General features: G+C 35.1%; 9 protein-coding genes and 3 pseudogenes across 12 annotated transcripts, besides 2 other annotated features; 4 read left to right on the forward strand and 8 right to left on the reverse strand.

The window, feature by feature from the left end:
* Nucleotides 1–12,495: part of a mobile genetic element that runs on past the window's edge.
* TVAGG3_0430970 (protein of unknown function, DUF4106 family) lies at nt 448–897 on the forward strand (the record flags this gene model as incomplete). Its single annotated transcript, XM_051233775.1, has 1 exon — nt 448–897. The coding sequence occupies one exon, from the start codon at nt 448–450 to the stop codon at nt 895–897; it is 450 nt and encodes a 149-aa protein (XP_051103505.1).
* TVAGG3_0430980 (uncharacterized protein) lies at nt 1,339–1,773 on the reverse strand (the record flags this gene model as incomplete). The annotated part of the gene is made up of 1 exon (XM_051233776.1): nt 1,339–1,773. One exon carries the CDS (start codon nt 1,771–1,773, stop codon nt 1,339–1,341), a length of 435 nt encoding a protein of 144 aa, XP_051103506.1.
* TVAGG3_0430990 (organellar and viral DNA polymerase type B) lies at nt 2,301–2,845 on the reverse strand (the record flags this gene model as incomplete). Its single annotated transcript, XM_001304842.2, has 1 exon — nt 2,301–2,845. A coding segment is annotated over one exon (545 nt), but the record flags the coding sequence as incomplete, so codon positions are not given.
* TVAGG3_0431000 lies at nt 4,013–4,898 on the reverse strand (annotated as a pseudogene). The gene has a single exon. A coding segment is annotated over exon 1 (886 nt).
* On the reverse strand, nt 6,088–6,948 carry TVAGG3_0431010 (uncharacterized protein; the record flags this gene model as incomplete). The annotated part of the gene is made up of 1 exon (XM_051233777.1): nt 6,088–6,948. One exon carries the CDS (start codon nt 6,946–6,948, stop codon nt 6,088–6,090), a length of 861 nt encoding a protein of 286 aa, XP_051103507.1.
* Nucleotides 7,004–9,142, reverse strand: TVAGG3_0431020 (annotated as a pseudogene). The gene has a single exon. A coding segment is annotated over exon 1 (2,139 nt).
* TVAGG3_0431030 lies at nt 9,187–9,769 on the reverse strand (annotated as a pseudogene). The gene has a single exon. A coding segment is annotated over exon 1 (583 nt).
* A 138-nt stretch (nt 12,496–12,633) lies between the features above and the next one.
* Nucleotides 12,634–13,482, forward strand: TVAGG3_0431040 (uncharacterized protein; the record flags this gene model as incomplete). Its single annotated transcript, XM_001304839.2, has 1 exon — nt 12,634–13,482. One exon carries the CDS (start codon nt 12,634–12,636, stop codon nt 13,480–13,482), a length of 849 nt encoding a protein of 282 aa, XP_001304840.2.
* A 265-nt stretch (nt 13,483–13,747) lies between these two features.
* TVAGG3_0431050 (uncharacterized protein) lies at nt 13,748–14,110 on the reverse strand (the record flags this gene model as incomplete). Its single annotated transcript, XM_001304837.1, has 1 exon — nt 13,748–14,110. One exon carries the CDS (start codon nt 14,108–14,110, stop codon nt 13,748–13,750), a length of 363 nt encoding a protein of 120 aa, XP_001304838.1.
* A 1,785-nt stretch (nt 14,111–15,895) lies between these two features.
* TVAGG3_0431060 (protein serine/threonine kinase protein) lies at nt 15,896–16,681 on the forward strand (the record flags this gene model as incomplete). The annotated part of the gene is made up of 1 exon (XM_001304836.1): nt 15,896–16,681. One exon carries the CDS (start codon nt 15,896–15,898, stop codon nt 16,679–16,681), a length of 786 nt encoding a protein of 261 aa, XP_001304837.1.
* A 30-nt stretch (nt 16,682–16,711) lies between these two features.
* Nucleotides 16,712–17,032, forward strand: TVAGG3_0431070 (uncharacterized protein; the record flags this gene model as incomplete). Its single annotated transcript, XM_001304835.1, has 1 exon — nt 16,712–17,032. The coding sequence occupies one exon, from the start codon at nt 16,712–16,714 to the stop codon at nt 17,030–17,032; it is 321 nt and encodes a 106-aa protein (XP_001304836.1).
* Nucleotides 17,033–17,404: 372 nt separating this feature from the next.
* Nucleotides 17,405–18,175, reverse strand: TVAGG3_0431080 (protein kinase C-activating G-protein coupled receptor signaling pathway; the record flags this gene model as incomplete). Its single annotated transcript, XM_001304834.1, has 1 exon — nt 17,405–18,175. The coding sequence occupies one exon, from the start codon at nt 18,173–18,175 to the stop codon at nt 17,405–17,407; it is 771 nt and encodes a 256-aa protein (XP_001304835.1).
* Nucleotides 18,176–18,195: 20 nt separating this feature from the next.
* Nucleotides 18,196–19,166: part of a mobile genetic element that runs on past the window's edge.

Below are 19,166 nucleotides of genomic sequence, written 5' to 3' on the forward strand. Positions count from 1 at the left end.
AAATTTTAATTTTTCTAAAAATATGTTAAAAAAAAGTTTGCTGACATTGACAAGAAATTTGAGAATGTTTTAAACAAGAACAAGAGGAAGTTGGAAAATGCTCAGATAAAACCCATACATGACAAGTTCTTATTTGCTCAGAATGGTATAACAGGTCTAATTGCACCACCTGGGTCGGGTAAGACTTTCACTTATCTTAAAATGGCTGCACAACAACAAGAACTAGATGAGAAGAACCCATTCTATGAGTTAGTAGTCATTTGTAGTACTTCGGGTCAATTTGACCAAACCGTCAATTCGTTCAAAGATATTATAAAGAAGTCTAAGTTAGTATGTATAAAAGACTCTGAGTTGTTAGATTGGATAAAGAAGTACCAAAGAAGAGTTTTGAAGTACAATGCTATAAATGAGTATGTCAATTCGAAGTTTAAAGACCCAAATGAGGAAATGCAGAGAATATTAGAGAAGAAACACTTCAGAAACAAACAGAAAGAGATAGAATACATTTCGAAGAAATTGCAATCTTACGATTGGAAGACTTACCCTCACAGATGTCTTCTTATCTTAGATGACTTTGCTTCTCATCCTTTGTTAAAGAACAGAGAACAAGACATGTGTCGAATTCTTAAGAAGCTCAGACACTTTAACATTTCAGTTGTCATTTGTGTACAGACAGCAAAGAGTTTAAGTAAGGATGTAAAGAGAATACTTACTGACATTGTACTTTTCCCCGGATTGTCCGAAGACGATTTCATGGAACTTATGAAAGAGTCCATGGCAGGTAAGTTTGACAGACATGAACTATGGGAGAAGTACAAAGTCATACAAGACCCTCATACTTCTTTCAGAATTCACATCTACGCAAACAAAGTTCAAATTGTAAAAAGTCAAGCTTGAAAAATGTAAGTGTTGAGTCTTAGTCTGTTGTGGTGCTGGGGCTGTCGGTTCTTCTGGCTTTGGAAGACATTCAGGAAGAGTTCTTCCAGTTGTCCGTTTGTGTCCTGTCGGAAGGAAGGACTCGGAATGCCAGAAGGAAAAATTTTTCCAGTTGTCGGGAAAATATTTTCCTGTCGGAAGGAAAATTTTTTTCTGTCGGAAGGAAAAACTTTTTCTGAAGGTCGGCCAAAAAGTTCTCAATTTTCGAAAATTTGAATGGTTTACGGACGAACAACAGGAAAAATTTTTCCAGTTGGAAGGAAATTTTTTTCCAGTTGTCGGGAAATTTTTTTCCTGTCGGATGGAAGGACTCGGAATGCCAGAAGGATTTGACAAGACAATTTACCTTATAGAGCTACCTGAGCCATCTTTGGTGTCAAGCTTGAAAAATAAATGGTTCATCTACTCTGCTTGTTTGAAGTTGTCAAAATACTCTGTTATTTTTTCTTTCAGTAGCGGCAAATCTTCTTTGAATGTAAGTATTGTACAACCTTTCATATCATAGTGTGTTTGAGGTAACGTATCTTGAACTATTTGTTTCACATCTTCATTTGGTGTCATTGAAATCGGTAAGTTTTCGCGATAGAACCAATTTCTGTCAGATTTGTAAATCTTAGCTAAGTCGTAAAAGCTTTTGTTGTTTCTTCTGACTAAATGCAACATAACCATATCTCTGTCTTCTTCATTTTCCATCTCTTCAGTATAAATCATATACTTATAGTTCTTTTCCTTTCCTTTTGGTACCGAACGTGGTATTCTTTTCTGTATGTTTTTGTCTTTTGCTTGAAGTTTCTTTTCCATCTCTTCACGTTCTGCTTTATATAGTTCATCTAACATCATGAAAATATAACAAGCATAACGAGGTGAAGCCCACATTGCTACAGCATTTACAAGAAGTCTATGTACATACCAACCTCTCAAACCATTTGGCAAATTTTTACGATTTTCGTACGGAATCTCGTCCCTCGGTTTTCCGAGGGACGCAAACATATGAGGAAATTCTTCTAAAAGTTCTTTTGTCTGTTGGTTTTCAAACCAATGATATGTTTGCTTTGTAGAACGAAGAGCATTCAAAATACTTTGCATTTGGTACATGTCATCTTTGACCGAACGAATGAGACGTAACTGTTTGTTATACTGTATGTACTCGTATTCTTCATTTATATCTTCATGAACGATAGCAGTTGTTGTGTTCTCTGTTGTTGACATTTCTGTTCTTACATACAAAATAAAAAAAATATTTTATAAAAAACTAGCGTTATTTTCTGTCTTGTATAAAAGACCAAAAATAAACGCTTTACATGTATTTTTCAGCAACTTCGTCAAATAATTTTATAGCTTTAGCTATCTCATCTACTTCAAACGTTTCTTTACCTTTCGTGGGAGCACCATACATTTTCTCAAACTTTTCAAGTAGTTCTGTTTCAGCAGCTCTCATATCATTCACAAACACAACCTTGACTCTATTGACTGTACTGTCATATCTTTGAGTTATATTAAATGTTCTTCCTATCTTATATCTCTTTGTATTGAAGTCCTTCGGTTTCTGAACGATGTAAAGTAAGCCTTCACTGCAACGTTCCGTATCGAATGAACCATATGTTATGAAATTATATCCAACAACTGGGTCTAACCATAACAAAACTATCGGTATAAGACTTTTGTCGATGAGATATGCTCTTGTTCCATAGAATCTTACCGATATCATAAGCTCAGGATTTCTTGTCAAAATTTTCTGAGTTGAAGCATTTCTAACCCAGTCGTGTGCTTTCTTTCCAGATAGTGTTAAAATGTCTGACAAAGAATATTTGTTGTATTTCTTTGAGTATCTTACGTTTAAATCACCTATTCTAACCACTTTGGTCTCATTGTCTATCTTTTTAACTGTTTCAAACTCAGTGTTTGTCATTTTCTGTTCTTACATACAAAATAAAAAAAAATATTTTAAAAAAACTAACTCTATTTTTCTATCTTAAGGAAATTCATGATTTCAGGGATTTTTTTGACGAAGTGTCAAAGTTCACTTCGTAAAAAAAATACAGTTATATCATGAAATTTGGTCATTTTTTTACGATTTCAGGGATTTTTTTGACGAAGTGTCAAAGTTCACTTCGTAAAAAAAATACAGTTATATCATGAAATTTGGTCATTTTTTCACGATTTTCATGAGTTTTAGGCGAGTAAGATTTCTTACGTACTCGCAATTTTTTACGATTTTCATAGAGTTTTGGCGACCAGGTTTTTTTCCCTACTCGCAAATTTTTACGATTTTCGTACGGAATCTCTACCCTCGGTTTTCCGAGGGTCGCAAACATATGAGGAAATTCATGAAATTTGGTCATTTTTTTACGATTTCAGGGATTTTTTTGACGAAGTGTCAAAGTTCACTTCGTAAAAAAAATACAGTTATATCATGAAATTTGGTCATTTTTTCACGATTTTCATGAGTTTTAGGCGAGTAAGATTTCTTACGTACTCGCAATTTTTTACGATTTTCATAGAGTTTTGGCGACCCCTGTAAAAGTCGGGGTCGCAATTTTTTACGATTTTCGTACGGAATCTCGACCCTCGGTTTTCCGAGGGTCGCAAACATATGAGGAAATTCATGAAATTTGGTCATTTTTTTCAGCAAAAATATATTTTAGGTGTCACCAGGTCACTCGGTCACTCGGTCAACTAACATCTTTTTGAAAATGGTGACAACATGACATTTTGACAACAACACAGGAAATAAACTTCATCGTATATGCTTTGTCAAGACTTCTTCGTATATGTTTTGTCAAGACTTCTTCGTATATGTTTTGTCAAGACTTCTTCGTATATGTTTTGTCAAGACTTCATCGTATATGCTTTGTCAAGACTTCTTCGTATATGTTTTGTCAAGACTTCTTCATCGAAACTAAACGTATATGCTTTGTCAAGACTTCATCGTAAATGTTTTGTCAAGACTTCATCGTAAATGTTTTGTCAAGACTTCTTCGTATATGTTTTGTCATGATTTCATCGTATATGTTTTGTCAAGACTTCATCGTAAATGAGCGTAAATCAGACAAAAATATATTTCTACCATAAAGTTTCACAAGCGTTTTACATGGTATATGTTGTGATGGTTCATGACTTTAAACAGTTTTGTAGCTTCTATTTCTTCACGAAGGATATCAAAAGTTTTAACTATGCCGAAGGTTTCTTTATATTTCTTCTTGACATCAGATAGAAGGAAATCGTCAGCAGTTGGATAGTTTTTGTTCAGAAATGTCAACATGTCCATTTTATCTTCTGCTGGTTTCTCTACTTCTTTCTTTAAGTCAGCATAGTCGTTTCGCATACGTTCTATCTCTTTGACGGAGTAGTTATATTTCCTCATTGCTGCTTTACATTTTGAACATTGTGGGTTCATTTTAGCATTGTACATTGAAATTTGTCCTGCAAGTATGACTAAGGCGTAAATGGTTTTCTTTAACTCAAAGGCTGCTGGTTTTATTTGTCCGTTCCATACTTTACCTCTTCTATCTTTATCTCTTATCTGCCATACACATTTTGCAACTAACGAAACAAAGTTGTCGTAGGTCTTAAACTCCCCAGATTTATATATGTCAATGTCCATGACTTTGTGGTTGCAATGAAATCCAAGAAACTCATAGTTTACCTTTCGTATGAACTTCTTTATTTCTACTGAGTCAGTTGGTTTTCATTCTATTTTCATCGAATTCAGGAATAGTGAGCTTTTGTTGTTGTATTTCAGGAAGTTTAGGTAGATGTTCCACCAGGTCCTGCATTTCATAAAGATACTGTTCATTTGTTTCATCTTTTGCAGTGCAATCTAAATCTCCTTGGAGAAGTTCCTGCTTTATCTTCTGGATTTCTGTTTCGAAAGTATATGAAGAAGGAATGAAGCTTTTCATTTCTACTAACATTGAAGTTGGGTTCATGACTAACGAGTTTGGTGAAGTTGTTGCTAACATGTTCTTACAATAAAAATAAAAAATATTTTTTTAAAAAAACTAAAATATATTTTATTTCGGGAAAATTCATGAGTTTTGGTTGAAAAATACGGTGGAGCCAAAAGTGGCTCGACCTCAAAACAAGCATTTTGTGAAGAATATACCAACCGCCGGAATTCCTGCGGTTGCTTTTTATACAAAATTCAACGGGTGAAAGAATACGATGAAGAAGTCATGACAAAACATTTACGATGAAGAAGTCATGACAAAACATTTACGAAGAAGTTTATTTCCTGTGTTGTTGTCAAAATGTCATGTTGTCTCATTTTTTCAGAGAAGTTCGTTTAACCGAGTGACCGAGTGACCTGGTGACCTGGTGACACCTAAAAACCATCTACCCTAAAATATATTTTTGCCGAAAAAAATGAGTTTTGGTTGAAAAATACGGTGGAGCCAAAAGTGGCTCGACCTCAAAACAAGCATTTTGTGAAGAATATACCAACCGCCGGAATTCCGGCGGTTGCTTTTTTATACAAAATTCAACGGGTGAAAGAATACGATGAAGTTTCGACAAAACATTTACGATGAAATCATGACAAAACATATACGATGAAGTTTCGACAAAACATATACGATGAAGTTTCGACAAAACATGTACGAAGAAGTTTCGACAAAACATGTACGATGAAATCATGACAAAACATATACGAAGAAGTTTCGACAAAACATGTACGAAGAAGTCTTAACAAAACATATACGATGAAGTTTCGACAAAACATATACGATGAAATCATGACAAAACATATACGATGAAATCATGACAAAACATATACGATGAAGTCTATTTCCTGTGTTGTTGTCAAAATGTCATGTTGTCACTATTTTCAAAAAGATGTTAGTTGACCGAGGGACCGAGGGACCGAGGGACCTGGTTCCACCTAAAATATATTTTTTATTTCCTGTGTTGTTGTCAAAATGTCATGTTGTCACCATTTTCAAAAAGATGTTAGTTGACCGAGGGACCGAGGGACCTGGTTCCACCTAAAATATATTTTTTCTGTCTTAAGGAAATTCATGAAAATTCACCTGTTGAATTTTGTATAAAAACCAACCCGCTGTTTTCCGACGGTTGCTATATTCTTCACAAAATGCTTGTTTTGAGGTCGAGCCACTTTTGGCTCCACCTCTTTTTTCAACCAAAACTCATTTTTCAATACTTTTTCAATACTTTTCCGTAGTTGTATATGAAAGACAATTCGAGATAAAAGTCATAGTACAATGGTATTATATGCTGCATACCATTTGTTGTGAACCAAACTTGAAAGTCAGAGAAACTGTTACTAGGTGGTTCGTAGAATTTAGAAGCAAAGTCATAAAAGTCCTTACCAATACAAAGAAAACTGTTGTTGCTTGAACTGAAACTTGCATGACACATAACATTTTGAGGGTCAAACACGTTTCTATAAACTGTCAAATCTGCTGGTGGGAGTATAAATTTAAATGGACCATCTGGTGGTAATGGTTCGTTCTGGTTTAGTAACCGAAGAAATTGTGCCCAAGAACGTTTGTCTACTCCCCAATATAAAAACTCTGTATCTCTTGGAGGGTTAATTTCAATCTTTTGAAATGAAACGGTGGAGTTCATCTTGTCATATTCTAGTTTCAGATAGTATGTTCCATTTAGTAAAGAGTCGTATTTTTCTTGAAATTCCCAGTAGTATTTGTTCATTTGAGTTTGAAAGTCATTTAGAGTTTTTTCAAGACTTTCGTCTGAACGAATTGTAAAGATTTTCATTTCGTCAAATTTTTCTATTAGACCATCAGAACCTTTATACTGCCCATGAAAATATACTGCGAACATAAACGCGTTAGTTCTATTTGAAAACAAAACTCTTCTAAATCCTATTGCCTTTGCATCTGAAGGACTTTGAAGCCAACGAACTGGATAGTCAAACCTGTAAGCTCCGGATGAAATTTCTTCATCTGAAATATTCCTACCAGCATTTGTAAAGATATAGTCTAACGGTTTTGTATCTGCTACTTTTGTTCTTTGTTTTTCAACCTGAAGCATTTAATATATGTAAAAATATACTGTTTTAAAAAACGTTTTTACTTCATGCAATTTTTTATTTCATGCAATGTTTTATTTCTGTGCCGTCTTCAAGTATGCCCCAGTACTTACGCTTGGAGAGGACATGAACTTCGGAAAATACCTTATCTAGCTTAAAACAGCCCATCTTTTCACCGACCATACCCATTTCAATGAGTTTGTTGTATCCTTCTTCGTTCGTCATGAGTGCGTCAATGTTCTCATAGTAAACCACAACTTTCGATTTGACTTCGGAGAAGAATTTGTTGTAGTTGTCAAGGACTGCTTTTGCGAACTGAGGGTAAGACCAATGTTCGACAATAGATTTTAATGTGGTTACTAAGCCACTTTGACCTTGAGTAAATTCGTACTTCAAAACAAAAGGAGAAAACCTTTCAACAAAGTTGTCGACCTTCTCATAGTGTTTACTCTTCATCGCTTGAGGTTTCTTAATGGAATATCCCCATGTCGAATTCATAAGCAATTTGAGTGTCATTGCAAGTTTGGGGTTTTGAAGCTTTCCTAATATCATACAGTTGTTATGACTTTTCCAACCGTATAGTTCCTTCCCGGGAACTCACCATCTTCGTTTGGAATTCCAGTCGGAATATATTGGACAAACCTCATGTACGCAGCGTTAAGGTCGACATAGTATATCTTTTCGTTTGAGTCGAACTTGTCGCAACCAATTGGTCCAGTTTTTGGAAATTCAAGTGAGTCTCTTATCTTCTGAGAAACTTCTCCTGTTATCTCATAAACATCGTCGAAGCAACCTGTTTCATATAAAACCTTCTGACCTAACTCAGATGCTCTCCAATACAATTTGACGTCAATTGGATGTCTCAATGGAAGTTTGTTTATAGCATCTTGAAGTTCTTGCAACCTCATTGGAAGTTCTTCTGGTTCAGGTTGGTATCCGAACAATCCAACTCCTTTTGGAACTGTGTACTTCTTTTGTGCTAGAACTTTGTCTGGAACAACTTTTGGTCTTGCTAACAATGAAAAGTTTGTTTCGTCTTTTGGTACAAAAGTTTCTGTCAGCTTGTCATCTGGAATTGGTTCCAACAAACCTTTCTCGAAAAGAATGTTAACAGCTCTGACAATGTTGCACTTGCCTTTTCCGAACAATGGGTTTGTAAGACTTTCGTTCAACATGAAGTGGTTGTGGACAAGTACAATCTTCAACCATGGTAAGTCTTTGTCAACAACATAGTCGTCATGTGAAGAACCTTTCTCAGTCGGAATGTTGACTCGGATATTCACATTTGCCAACGGTGCAATTTTTGCCAATTGACCTCTGAGAATGTACCTTGTCTTCACACATGACTCAAGATACTTCATTTTCTCATCTGTAACAAGACCAGAGTTCCTGAGACATGTAAGAATGCAAGGTTCATTGACAATTGTTTCAATTGAATTGTAAATTCCATACCTTGTCAAGTCAATGTCAGACTTATTTCTGAAGGGGAAGTATCCAGCATGTTGTCTGACTGCTTGAGGGTTAGGTTGGTACCATTCGAACTTGACGCTTGCAATTCCTTCAATTGCATTCAAAATGTCTGAGTCGGAGTCAAACATTTGTTCTCTCTTTGTAGTCTTGAAAGCGTCAAGAAGTTGTGCGGCTGTTGTGACATTGCCATGTGCATAGTAAATGTGACCATCCAAATCTGTTATGGTCAATCTGAGATTGTGTCCTTTCTTATTTCCGTCTTGTATGGCAGCAAGTACACCCATGAAGCCTTCTTTGTTCTTTCCTTCGTCAAAGTTTTACTGTAAAGGTTCGACCAGATGTAATTTGACTTCTAACTTCACGATACTTTCATATGCATATCTTGTTCTTTCCATGGGAGCATGTGTGTCTTCACCTTTTCCTTTTTTCCTTCTCAAAGGATGCAATTGTTCGTCATGTTTCCAGTAGAATCTGGCAAAGCCGTCGTGTCCTTCAACTTGAGGTTCACTAACATCGAAAGGCATGTCCATAAGACGTTCTTCTTCTAACCTCTCTAGTCTGTTTTGGATAATTTGCACGTGCTGTTTCCAAGTCCATTTCGTAGCGAAGACCAGACAATTTGTCATAGACTTTTATGGGTCTTCCCTTCCTATATTTAAAATTCTTCGAAACTCTCCAACCATATCTTTGCAATTCTGCTTTTATTCTAGCAGATTTTCTATCCATTCTATATGGGGGCATTTTTATAAAAATAAAAAAATGTTTTTCCTTTACTTTACATAACCGCCCGCTACCATAAGTCTTTGACGCCAACCCATACCAGCTAATGAAGGTTGACTTGGTTTAGTCTCCAAACTAAACTTTGGTTTTGGTTTATCTTCAGTTTTTGGCTTCCCTTCTTCTATCGGTTTTTCGTCACTTTTTGGTTCCTTTGACTTTACCTCACTTGCAGGAACAGTTGTGTCGTCAACATCTTCATAAATATCATATGCCATTTGTTTTTGTTTTCCTTTCAACTTTTTGTGTTTGTTGTAAAGTTTAGAATATTTCGACTCTAAGTCAATGAGATGTTCTATAATGAACTGTTGGTCAGTGAAGTAAACTTTTCCATCTGTTGTCTCGAAAGCTCCTTCAGACTTCAATATTTTATTTGTGAGAGTCTGTTTTTTTGAGATACTAGCCGTTTCCATTTTTATGAAAAGTGACTTTGTAGTTAGGATTTGTATTTCCAGACCTGGCACTTTCTATTATTGAATTTTTCTCTTCATCTGTAAGTTCTTTGACAGGTTTTGACAATGGTTCTGAACTTTTTGTTTGTGGTGTCAAATCTACCGTTTCAACTTCTTCGGTCATTTCATCTCAGTAAAAAATTTTAGTTTGGTTTGGTTGTTTTCAACTGGTGTTGTTTAGGTTTTTTAAGTCGGTCTAAAACTTCCTGAGGTATAGGAAGAACTTGACAAACACGTGGTGGTGTAACTGCTGGAAGCCGACAAATCCATCTTGAACCCATTTGTCTCAATGCTGTATTGTTCATTTCATCTCAGTAAAAATTTTACATTCCCCACGTTTGAGGCAGTTGAGGTTGGTTATTGTTTACCCACTGTTGTGCATGGTTATATCCTCTGTTAAAGAATCTTTCACCTTGGTCCATATAGTGCCCTGCTTGGTTATAGTAGTCATTTGCTTGTTATAGTAGTTTCCTGCTTGTCTTCCTACATTGTCCATCCATCCTTGAACTTTTCCTCTTGTTTCAGGATTTGAATAAGATTTGCTGCATCTCGTGCTACCTCCCAACCTTTCTGTACAGTTTGTATAATAGGTTGTGCTTTCTCTTTCAGTATACCTAATGTACTCAAAATCTTCCTTCCAATTCCAAATGCACCTCTGGCTATTGTTCCCACTGCGGGCAAAATCTAGATGCGACTCCTGCTAATGCGCCAAATAAACCCATTTCTTATGGGTTAAAAATGACGAATTCAAACAAGGACCCGTATGTTTCTAAGGCAACAAAGAAAGCACTCATGGTAAAAATCTTTAGTTCAACACCAAATGCTTGGTTTATGGATATCTTGGAAAACATTCCGAGGTATAGAGAAGATGGACCTCCATACTGGCTAATATTTGTCGGTCAAAACACAAGATACTGTGAAGCCATACCATTATGGTCCAAAAATATTTTAGATGTGAAAACTGCTTTGACAATATTCGTTGACAAATACCATCCAACAAAACTGACATCTGACTATGAAAGTTCTTTCAAATCAGACGATATTAAAAACTATCTGCGTTCAAAAAATGTAAACCAATATTTCATTGTCGACCAAAACCATTCTGCTCTTGGTGTCATTGACGGTTGTATAAAAATGTTAAGAGACTTAAACCAACCACAAGGTGGTGAAGCAAATGAAATGTCATATGACGACAAGTATAGACACTTCTCCATGGCAAAGATGAGACAAGTTTTAAATATTTACAATAGCCGTAAACAAAAAGGTTTGGGAAACCACTCCCCCGAAAGAAATGAAAAACAACCCTGACTTAGAGAAAGACTATATATTTAACAATTTAGTCAAAAGAGACAAACAAGAAAGAATGCCGGGCTTCAAACTTCAGAAAGGTGACAAAGTAAAAATAGAAATACCTAAACGCGACCCATATGAAAATACTATTGACTATGACAACAATGGGAACCCGACAGGTACTCACATTCGTGTTCGTAAAAATAGAAGAAAGTATACAAGAGAATATTATGAAGTTTTAGGCAAACATGGCAAAATGTACACACTGCAAGCAGAAGATAAAACTACTATTGTCAGACCTCGTTTCAAACTTGTCAAAGTTCAAGGTGGTATACTTTCAAAGACAGTTCCTAACAAATATAAGACAACTCCTGACGAATATGCTAAAGAAGTTGAAAATGACGACTAAGCATTTCTATACCATGCGTAAACTGTCATGTAAGGTGGCATGTAGTCTTTACTTTGTCCCGTTGTTTGCGTATACCCTGAAACGCGATGTGTATGGTTTCCTTCTCCCTGTGTGTTACCCCAGAAACAATTTATAGCAAACTGAACGTTGTCTTTAACATCATATCCTTTACCTTTTTTCATTGCTGACCAATCCCAAAATCTATGCTTATGCCAACCTGCTTGAGATGTACTTAAATCTACGTAGTGACTGTGCGCAGGTAAATTTGCACCTGAAATCGTTTTACTTCCGCCTGTTTCCTTTGAAGAGTTTGCACAATACAAAAACCTGTCGACTATTTGAGTCCAAGTTCCAAAACCAAGTACTACTTCTGGTCTGGTAGAGTTCATTGACGTATAAATAGAACCTATAGGATATACTGTTTGAAGTATTTCTGTCTTTAATGTTTGAAGCTCTGTTTTGTCAGCTTTCTTCTCTAACATCGTTGGTAGTTCATATGCTTCAAAGTTTCTGGCATGCTCTTCGATATTCCTGCAACTGTTATCTAAATTGTTAAGAGTATCTTTTACACTAGTGCTTGGATTCTCTGAAGGTGCACTTGAACCAAGGTCAAAGTTCAATATTATATCATCTGCTGTAAAAGTTGTAAAACTTGTATGTGTATGGTTCTTGTCAGCTTTAAGGTCTAAACATCCTGAAACCCATCCTGTATCGGCTTTAGATTTTAAAATCTTTGATGTCCGTTCATGGTACCATTCAACCATTTCTTTAATTTCTTTACCTTTTTCATCCACATATTCCTTATCTGCTTTCTTCACTAACGCACTAGCCACACATGCTAACTCATCGTTAACATATGTTTTATCTGCTTTGCCATCTAACTTTTCTTGAAGTTCATCTACGTCATAGATGTTATGTGTATGATGTTTTTGTGGGTATGTTCTTTCTGTCCATGCGAGAATATAGTCTTTTGTTGCATCTACATACTCTTTGTCAGCTTTGTTGTCAATATCTGCTTTCAAAAGAAGTTCAGATATAGGCTTCTCGTTTAAAGTTCCTTTTGTTGGATTTACACAGACAGTATGGTTCTTATTGTCTTGAAATAGAAACTCATCTGTCATTGGGTTTATCGTCAGTTTTAAGTTTCCTTCTTTCAATGACTCAGATATCTTAGAATAGTTTGAAAAGTTTGTTGTGTTCTTATTTAGAGCTTGCACAATGAGTTGTCGGTTGTGTTGTATTTCTCTCATAGACGCTGTTTCTTTCGACATTTTTATTCTAGATAAAATATGCTTTCAATAGAAAAAGAAAATTCTAGAGTTGCTACAACTAAACCATTAGATGAACTTTTTACTAATGTCGGTCAAAAGTTTGAGACAGAGACCGTAAAGCATGAAGGCTATCGGTTTGACTACCCATTGAGATGGCTAAGAGACCCATCCGTCACAAAAGCTATTGGCTTTCGTAGAATGAAGTTCATTTCAGAAGCCATACATGGTTTCCCATTTACGGTCGGTTTTGAAGTTCGATACTATAACAAAGAAAAACGTACGTATGAGAAATTTGAACAGGGAAAACTTTTACAAGTTAGTTTGCTTGTAAACTTAGAAACAACTCTTCAAGCTTTTCAAGAAAAAATAAACGATATCTATCTCGAATATGCAAACCAGTTTAACATTGACGAAGGAGAGTACCATCTCGATATTATATATGACAGGAAAAATGCAACTGTTAAAATCAATAGAATAGAAGACCTTGGAGAAAACGTTTATATTTCTACAAAATATAACAACTTGGCATGGTATAGGTTTATGAGGATGTTAAATCAGCCTGCAGAATATCCAGTACACCCGAACTTTTATGAAGTCGAAAACCCTAATGGAACATATGAAAATGTTTTCGACTCAGATGCTATTATCGTTCATGCTTCATTTTCTGGTGCACAAAACTCTTTTTTATGCTTGGCAAATGACTTTTACGAAAAACCTACAAAGCTATATGAACCACCGAGTGGAAGTATTTCAGACTTTCAAGTATGGTTTACTACAGATGGAAGAAAGAGAATAGTTCCATTATACCATGCGTTTTACTTAGAACTTAGTTTCATATACAACTACTATCGAACGGTAAAAATATAATCTTTTAATACGGTTGAGGTGTTGGATTTGGTTGCCAACTAGACTGTGGTGCAGGTTCAGGCTGTTGTATAACAGGAGCTTGTTCTTCTGGTTCAGGGTCTTTAGGTATAATACCAACGAACTGACCTACTCTTTTACCAATATTTTTGACTCCGTTCCATACTCCTCTTCCGACAGATTTTATTCCATTCCATATACCTCTTCCAACATTTCGAAAGAAGTTTCCAATACTACTGAAGAAACCCATTTTACTATATGTAAAAATCTAATGTCCGCCTAGTCTCTTACGTTTCCTTCTGAGTTCCATAGCATTTTTTAACTGGAGCTCATACATTCTATTTCTCCTCTGGTAGAAAACATACTCTGGGTCAACTCCTGTGTTCGCGTCATCTGCATAGAGTTGTTTATATCCCACTTCAGGGTTTGTATAAAACTCTTTCCATCTCATATTTGCATACCATGGTGGCAAACCTAACGCAGCGTCATTTGACATGGCAGTTTGCATTTGTACATCTGTTGGCACTTGACCATAGTTTGCCATTGCAGTTTGTATTCTAACTTCATTTGGAATATTCTCTGGGTTTGGTTGTCCAGGTTGCTGTGCATTCGCTAAGTTCTGTGCGTCCATTTAATATTAGATAAAAATATCTCTTACGAGTACATATACTGGACATTTGCAGGCATTGGTTCATCTTCATATTCTCTATATCTTTCTGCCACGTCAAATAAGTAAATGACACAATGGAAAAAACCTAAAACAAGTAGTCCTATTTCAAACCACATTTACTTACCAATAAAATTTCTTTGTTGTGACACTTTTTCCGGTTTATAGGACCTCTCTCATATTCTATCTTGTCATATCTAAACTCATAGTCATGTATGTCCTCTAACCATCTCATGACACTTTCCAAACCACTTTTATCGGATGTAAAGTAAAAGCATGGATGGTTATGTAAAACGTCTAAAGTTTCTAAAGAGTCTCTCAAAGTCCAGTCTACTTGGTATTGAAAATCCCATGTGTTATAGAACGGCGGGTCTACTATAAAGAAAATATTTTCCTTGTCTTTAAATTTTTCATACAACTCTGTCCAATGACATCTCACAAACTCTATACCCTCAATATATTTTTCTATGTTCTCTTTGAAAACATTTGTATAGTTAAGATATAAAACGTTTGACATAAGTGTTTCAATGTCATGAACTCTTATAGAACCACTATATAATAGTCTAGAAGATATACTATCCCAGTCTATATACTCTGCTTTTTTCAAAACCTCTCTGACAATATCTTTCTTATCTAATGGTATACGTTCCATCTTACCTATAGGTATCTTTTCTTTTAACTCTTTCAATATTTTGTTTGTGTCTGGTATATGTTTGAGACGGTTCATATAGTTGTCGAAGTCATTGCATATAATCTTTGAGTCAGGAAATATTGTATGGCACAAATGGGATATATAGAAACTTCCACCGAACAAGTCTACAAATGTTAGACCATTCGGTAGTTTCTTAAGTTCTCTCAATAGAATATCTTTACATCTACTCTTATTTCCAAAGAAGGGTAACGGTGGTTTTGTAAAATTCATTTTATATACAATAATAAAAATGTTTTTACCTGAAAAAGTGACAGAAAAGGCTTCTCAAAGTATACTTCCTTGGAACGCCCGTAACTTTTCCTGTAGCGACGATAGACCCTTACTTGTCCGGACAAAGTTGTACTATTTTTTTTTACCGAAAAGTCAACGACAACGACTTTCAAAAATTTTATGGGCTAGAAGGGGCGCAGCCCCTGGGAAGCCCCCTATACCCAAAAAAAACTTCATTTTATACTTCATTTATACTAAACATCTTCGGGGCTAGAGGGCACGGAGTGCCTGGAGGCCCCATTCCCTTTTTTTTTTTTTTTAAATATAGCAAGCTTATTCAAATGTAAATCTTCAGATGCAAGGATTCTGTGTCATGCGTATTTTTTTTTCACATCTATATAAGACAACAAATAAATATTTACGAAATGAGTAAGTATTTTTGTTACCAGTCTAGTTTCAGATGTTGTGATTTGATCAAAAACAGATTTCTTTGTGAAAGAATTTGTGATAACTTTTGAATAATGCTAATAAATTTTTGAGAGAGTTTTTGGAACATTTGCTTGCTAGGCTAATACAAATGAGTTCCTAAAAGCAGCACGTTTGAAATCTTCTGTAAACATCTCAAAACAACTTAACCGTTATTCGATAATATAAGGAAATAATCCTTTTTGTGATATTTCATATGAAAGTAAATAATTGAGAAAGTTATTTCCATACAATTTTTTCGTCTTCGTTCAAAAACAACCTTCACAAAAATTCAAAAATTGTGAGACTTTCAATACTTTTGTTTACAGTAATTTTCTTCTTAGAAAATAGGTTAAAGTGGAATGAATTTGGATACTAACTTGCTCAAAGAATATGAACTTAAGACAGTAATAGGTGAAGGAGGATTTGCTCAAGTGTTTTTAGCCAAACATTTACCAAGTAACTCAGATGTTGCAATAAAAGTGATTCCAAAAAACGTCGCAAACGAACCTGATCATCTCAAATATATCAATAAAGAAATTCAAATTCTCCGCGAAATCAAACATCCTTTCATTTGCGGACTTTATGAAGTTTTAGAATCAAGCGAATATTTATATATTGTCCTCGAGTATTTAGAAAATGGTACATTACTTGATGAAATAAATCTAAATGGTCCACTAAAGGAAAGGGACTCAGCCATAGTCTTCGCAGAAATCATGCTCGCTCTAAAATATCTTCATACAAAGGTTCATATTGTTCACAGAGATTTGAAAGCGGAAAATGTCCTTTACGATGGTAATCATAACATTCGAATTATAGATTTCGGTTTTGGAAAAGAAATGGATCCAGATCAATATTTTCAGACTCAATGTGGGTCGTTATTCTATGCCGCTCCAGAAATCATTCAAGGACAGAAATACTCATACTCCGTAGATATTTGGAGCGCTGGGATATTACTCTTTGCATTGAATTCAGGCTTCCTTCCCTTCGACGATCAGAATCTTGCAAAGCTTGCACAAAAGATCATTTATCAAGAAGTAACATATCCAGCTTATTTCTCAGTATCACTTAGAGATCTTCTCACAAAAATGTTGAACAAAGATCCGGTTCAAAGGCCTTGCGTTGATGAGATTTTGCAACACCCATAGCTTAAAGACCAAGTTGCTCAAATAGAAGGTATGCTTAACTCAGTTAATATCGATGAAAACGCAATCGACCAAGAATTAAGAAGATATCATTCAGAAGATAACCTGTTTCACAATATTATCGAGCGCCAATACATGACGAACGAGATTAAGCAGATGTTCTTTAAATCAAGACAACAGGCCATTACACGGAAATCTTGCGCTCATATTGTGATCCCAGATAAGACTGTATTGGAACTTCGTAATAAGAAACAAAATAGAGTGAGCAAAGACTTCACTACTAACAAATCTCCTGCAAAACCTCCTAGTAAGGCACTAATTAAGAAACCGAAGTTGATCAAGGTTAATTTTTAATTATTATATTTGTTTTCTGTTATATAAACACTGTTTGAATATTTTTAAACCCCAAATTTATTTACGAATATGAATTCGATCGGCAAAATTAAAAATTAAATCTGTTGTCACTGAAAGAACACATTTTTATAACATTATTAATCAAGTTCTTAAGCGAGAGTGCATTCTGAAATGTTTCACACAAATCTCGTATTCGATTTTTATAAGTTGTGAAAACAGCTGAAGAAAATAGACGTATAAACTTGAATATATATGATGATATAGTGAACCGATATGTAATTTCAAAATAATCGTGATAATATTTCGGATATGTTGTCATGTTGAGTGATTAAAATCGGAAATGAATAATACAATAAATATTTAGTACACAAATCAAACAAAATATAAGAGAGGATAAGTTCCGTATTTTTCGACCGTAAATTTAGCAGGTTTTTCAGCGCAGTAACCTTCGCCATCAACCTGGTAGAACATTCTTTCAGTAGTAGTCAATTCAAGGTGGTCTGCTTGTCCAATCTTCTTTGTTGGGTGCATTCCTAATTGAACCTTCAAAAGGGAACCGAAACCGCCCATTTCAGTGACTTCGAACTTTCCATCATCTACACTGCGGGGTTCTGGGAAATGCCAAGTATCCATTCCTGAATACATACTTGGAATCTGCTGAAGGCAAAGAACTTTGGATTTAGACTTCGGTTTAAGGTCAGATTCGTTGTTTTCGAATGACCATTTGGCTTCTGTGTACTCTTTCAGATTTGGTTGTCCACACATTGATTTGAAGGCGATTGGACCATAGATAGTCTTTGACATGCATCTGCAGCAGAAACAACCTGGATGATCTGTTCGATAATCTTCAAAATCACGTGCAATTTTTGCATCTGTGCCAAATGAACAGTAGTTAGTCATCATGTGAACTTTTGGCTCGGTTTCACCTTCTGGCAGCTCAGAAACTTTCCAGACATCGTGGTTCTTGCTTTGGATGGCAAATCTGATATCATTGATTTTCTTTCCAATTCTCTTTAAGTCTGAGTTGGTGAAGTATGGACCCCAATTTAAGACTCTAGACATATCATTTCCTGTTCCAAGTGGGATAATAGCGGCTGGAGGACGAAAGACTGATGGATCGTGATTCATTCCGTAGTGCTTCATCAAGAGAGGAACAATCCAACTATGGCAGTCCCAACGGGAACCGCGGTAATTTACCGAGGTTTCCGCACACCGGTTCCTTTTTTTAGGAATTTTTTAGATTAAAAAATATGCTTTGTAAATCATTTTTTGTAAATCGGCAAAAATTTGGAAATATTCTGACGACAATAAATCTGGGAATAGTATTTTAAATACGAGAACAACCTATTTAAAAGTGTTTCGCTCGATTTTGTATAATTTCAAATTTTCGCATATAACTTTCCGTGAATTACCGTGATTTTACCGCCACATCAATAGTTTACGACACTTTTTCCGTAAATTGAGTAGTTTACTGCACTTTTTCCGTAAAATTGAGTTACGGGAATCCATAAGATTACCGTACCTCACTTCTAGTTGAAAATAGCATTAGTATATAATAAATAGATATATTATTCATATTTTTGATTTTGAATTACGGAAAAAGTGAGTTCAGAACTTCCAATTATTATTTGATTAATTATGTTAAAAATACTATAAGGAATTAAAATACATAATGTTGAAATTTGAATTACGGAAAAAGTGAGGGTGAAAGTGAAGTGAAAAAGTAAGATATTTTTTGTTGAAATAATCATAGTTGTACAATTTTGAAACTATCTGTAAAGCTATAAATTGAATAAATTCAAAAACAAAAATTGTTTATTCTTATTAATAAATTTATATTAATCAATATTTGAACAACCCGTAATTAAAATTGAATTCCTCTTAAAATTTAATCCATACGTTAATTTTTAATTTGCTCGGCGAATGCCGAGCTTCCCTACTTCTCTTGTCATTCCTTCAAAAACTCTAATCTCATCGCACTTACAAACATCATGATTTGATGTATTGTCGAGAAATCTTAGACTTGTTTGTCATTTGATTATAGCATTTGAAAGTCATCTCGAAAATCGATTAACAAGACAATTTCCCAAACATCTACATACAAGTAGATGATGGTAAACCCATTAGAGTTGTT

This window comes from Trichomonas vaginalis, chromosome V (genome assembly GCF_026262505.1).
Source record: "Trichomonas vaginalis G3 chromosome V, whole genome shotgun sequence".
Lineage (NCBI taxonomy): Eukaryota > Parabasalia > Trichomonadida > Trichomonadidae > Trichomonas > Trichomonas vaginalis.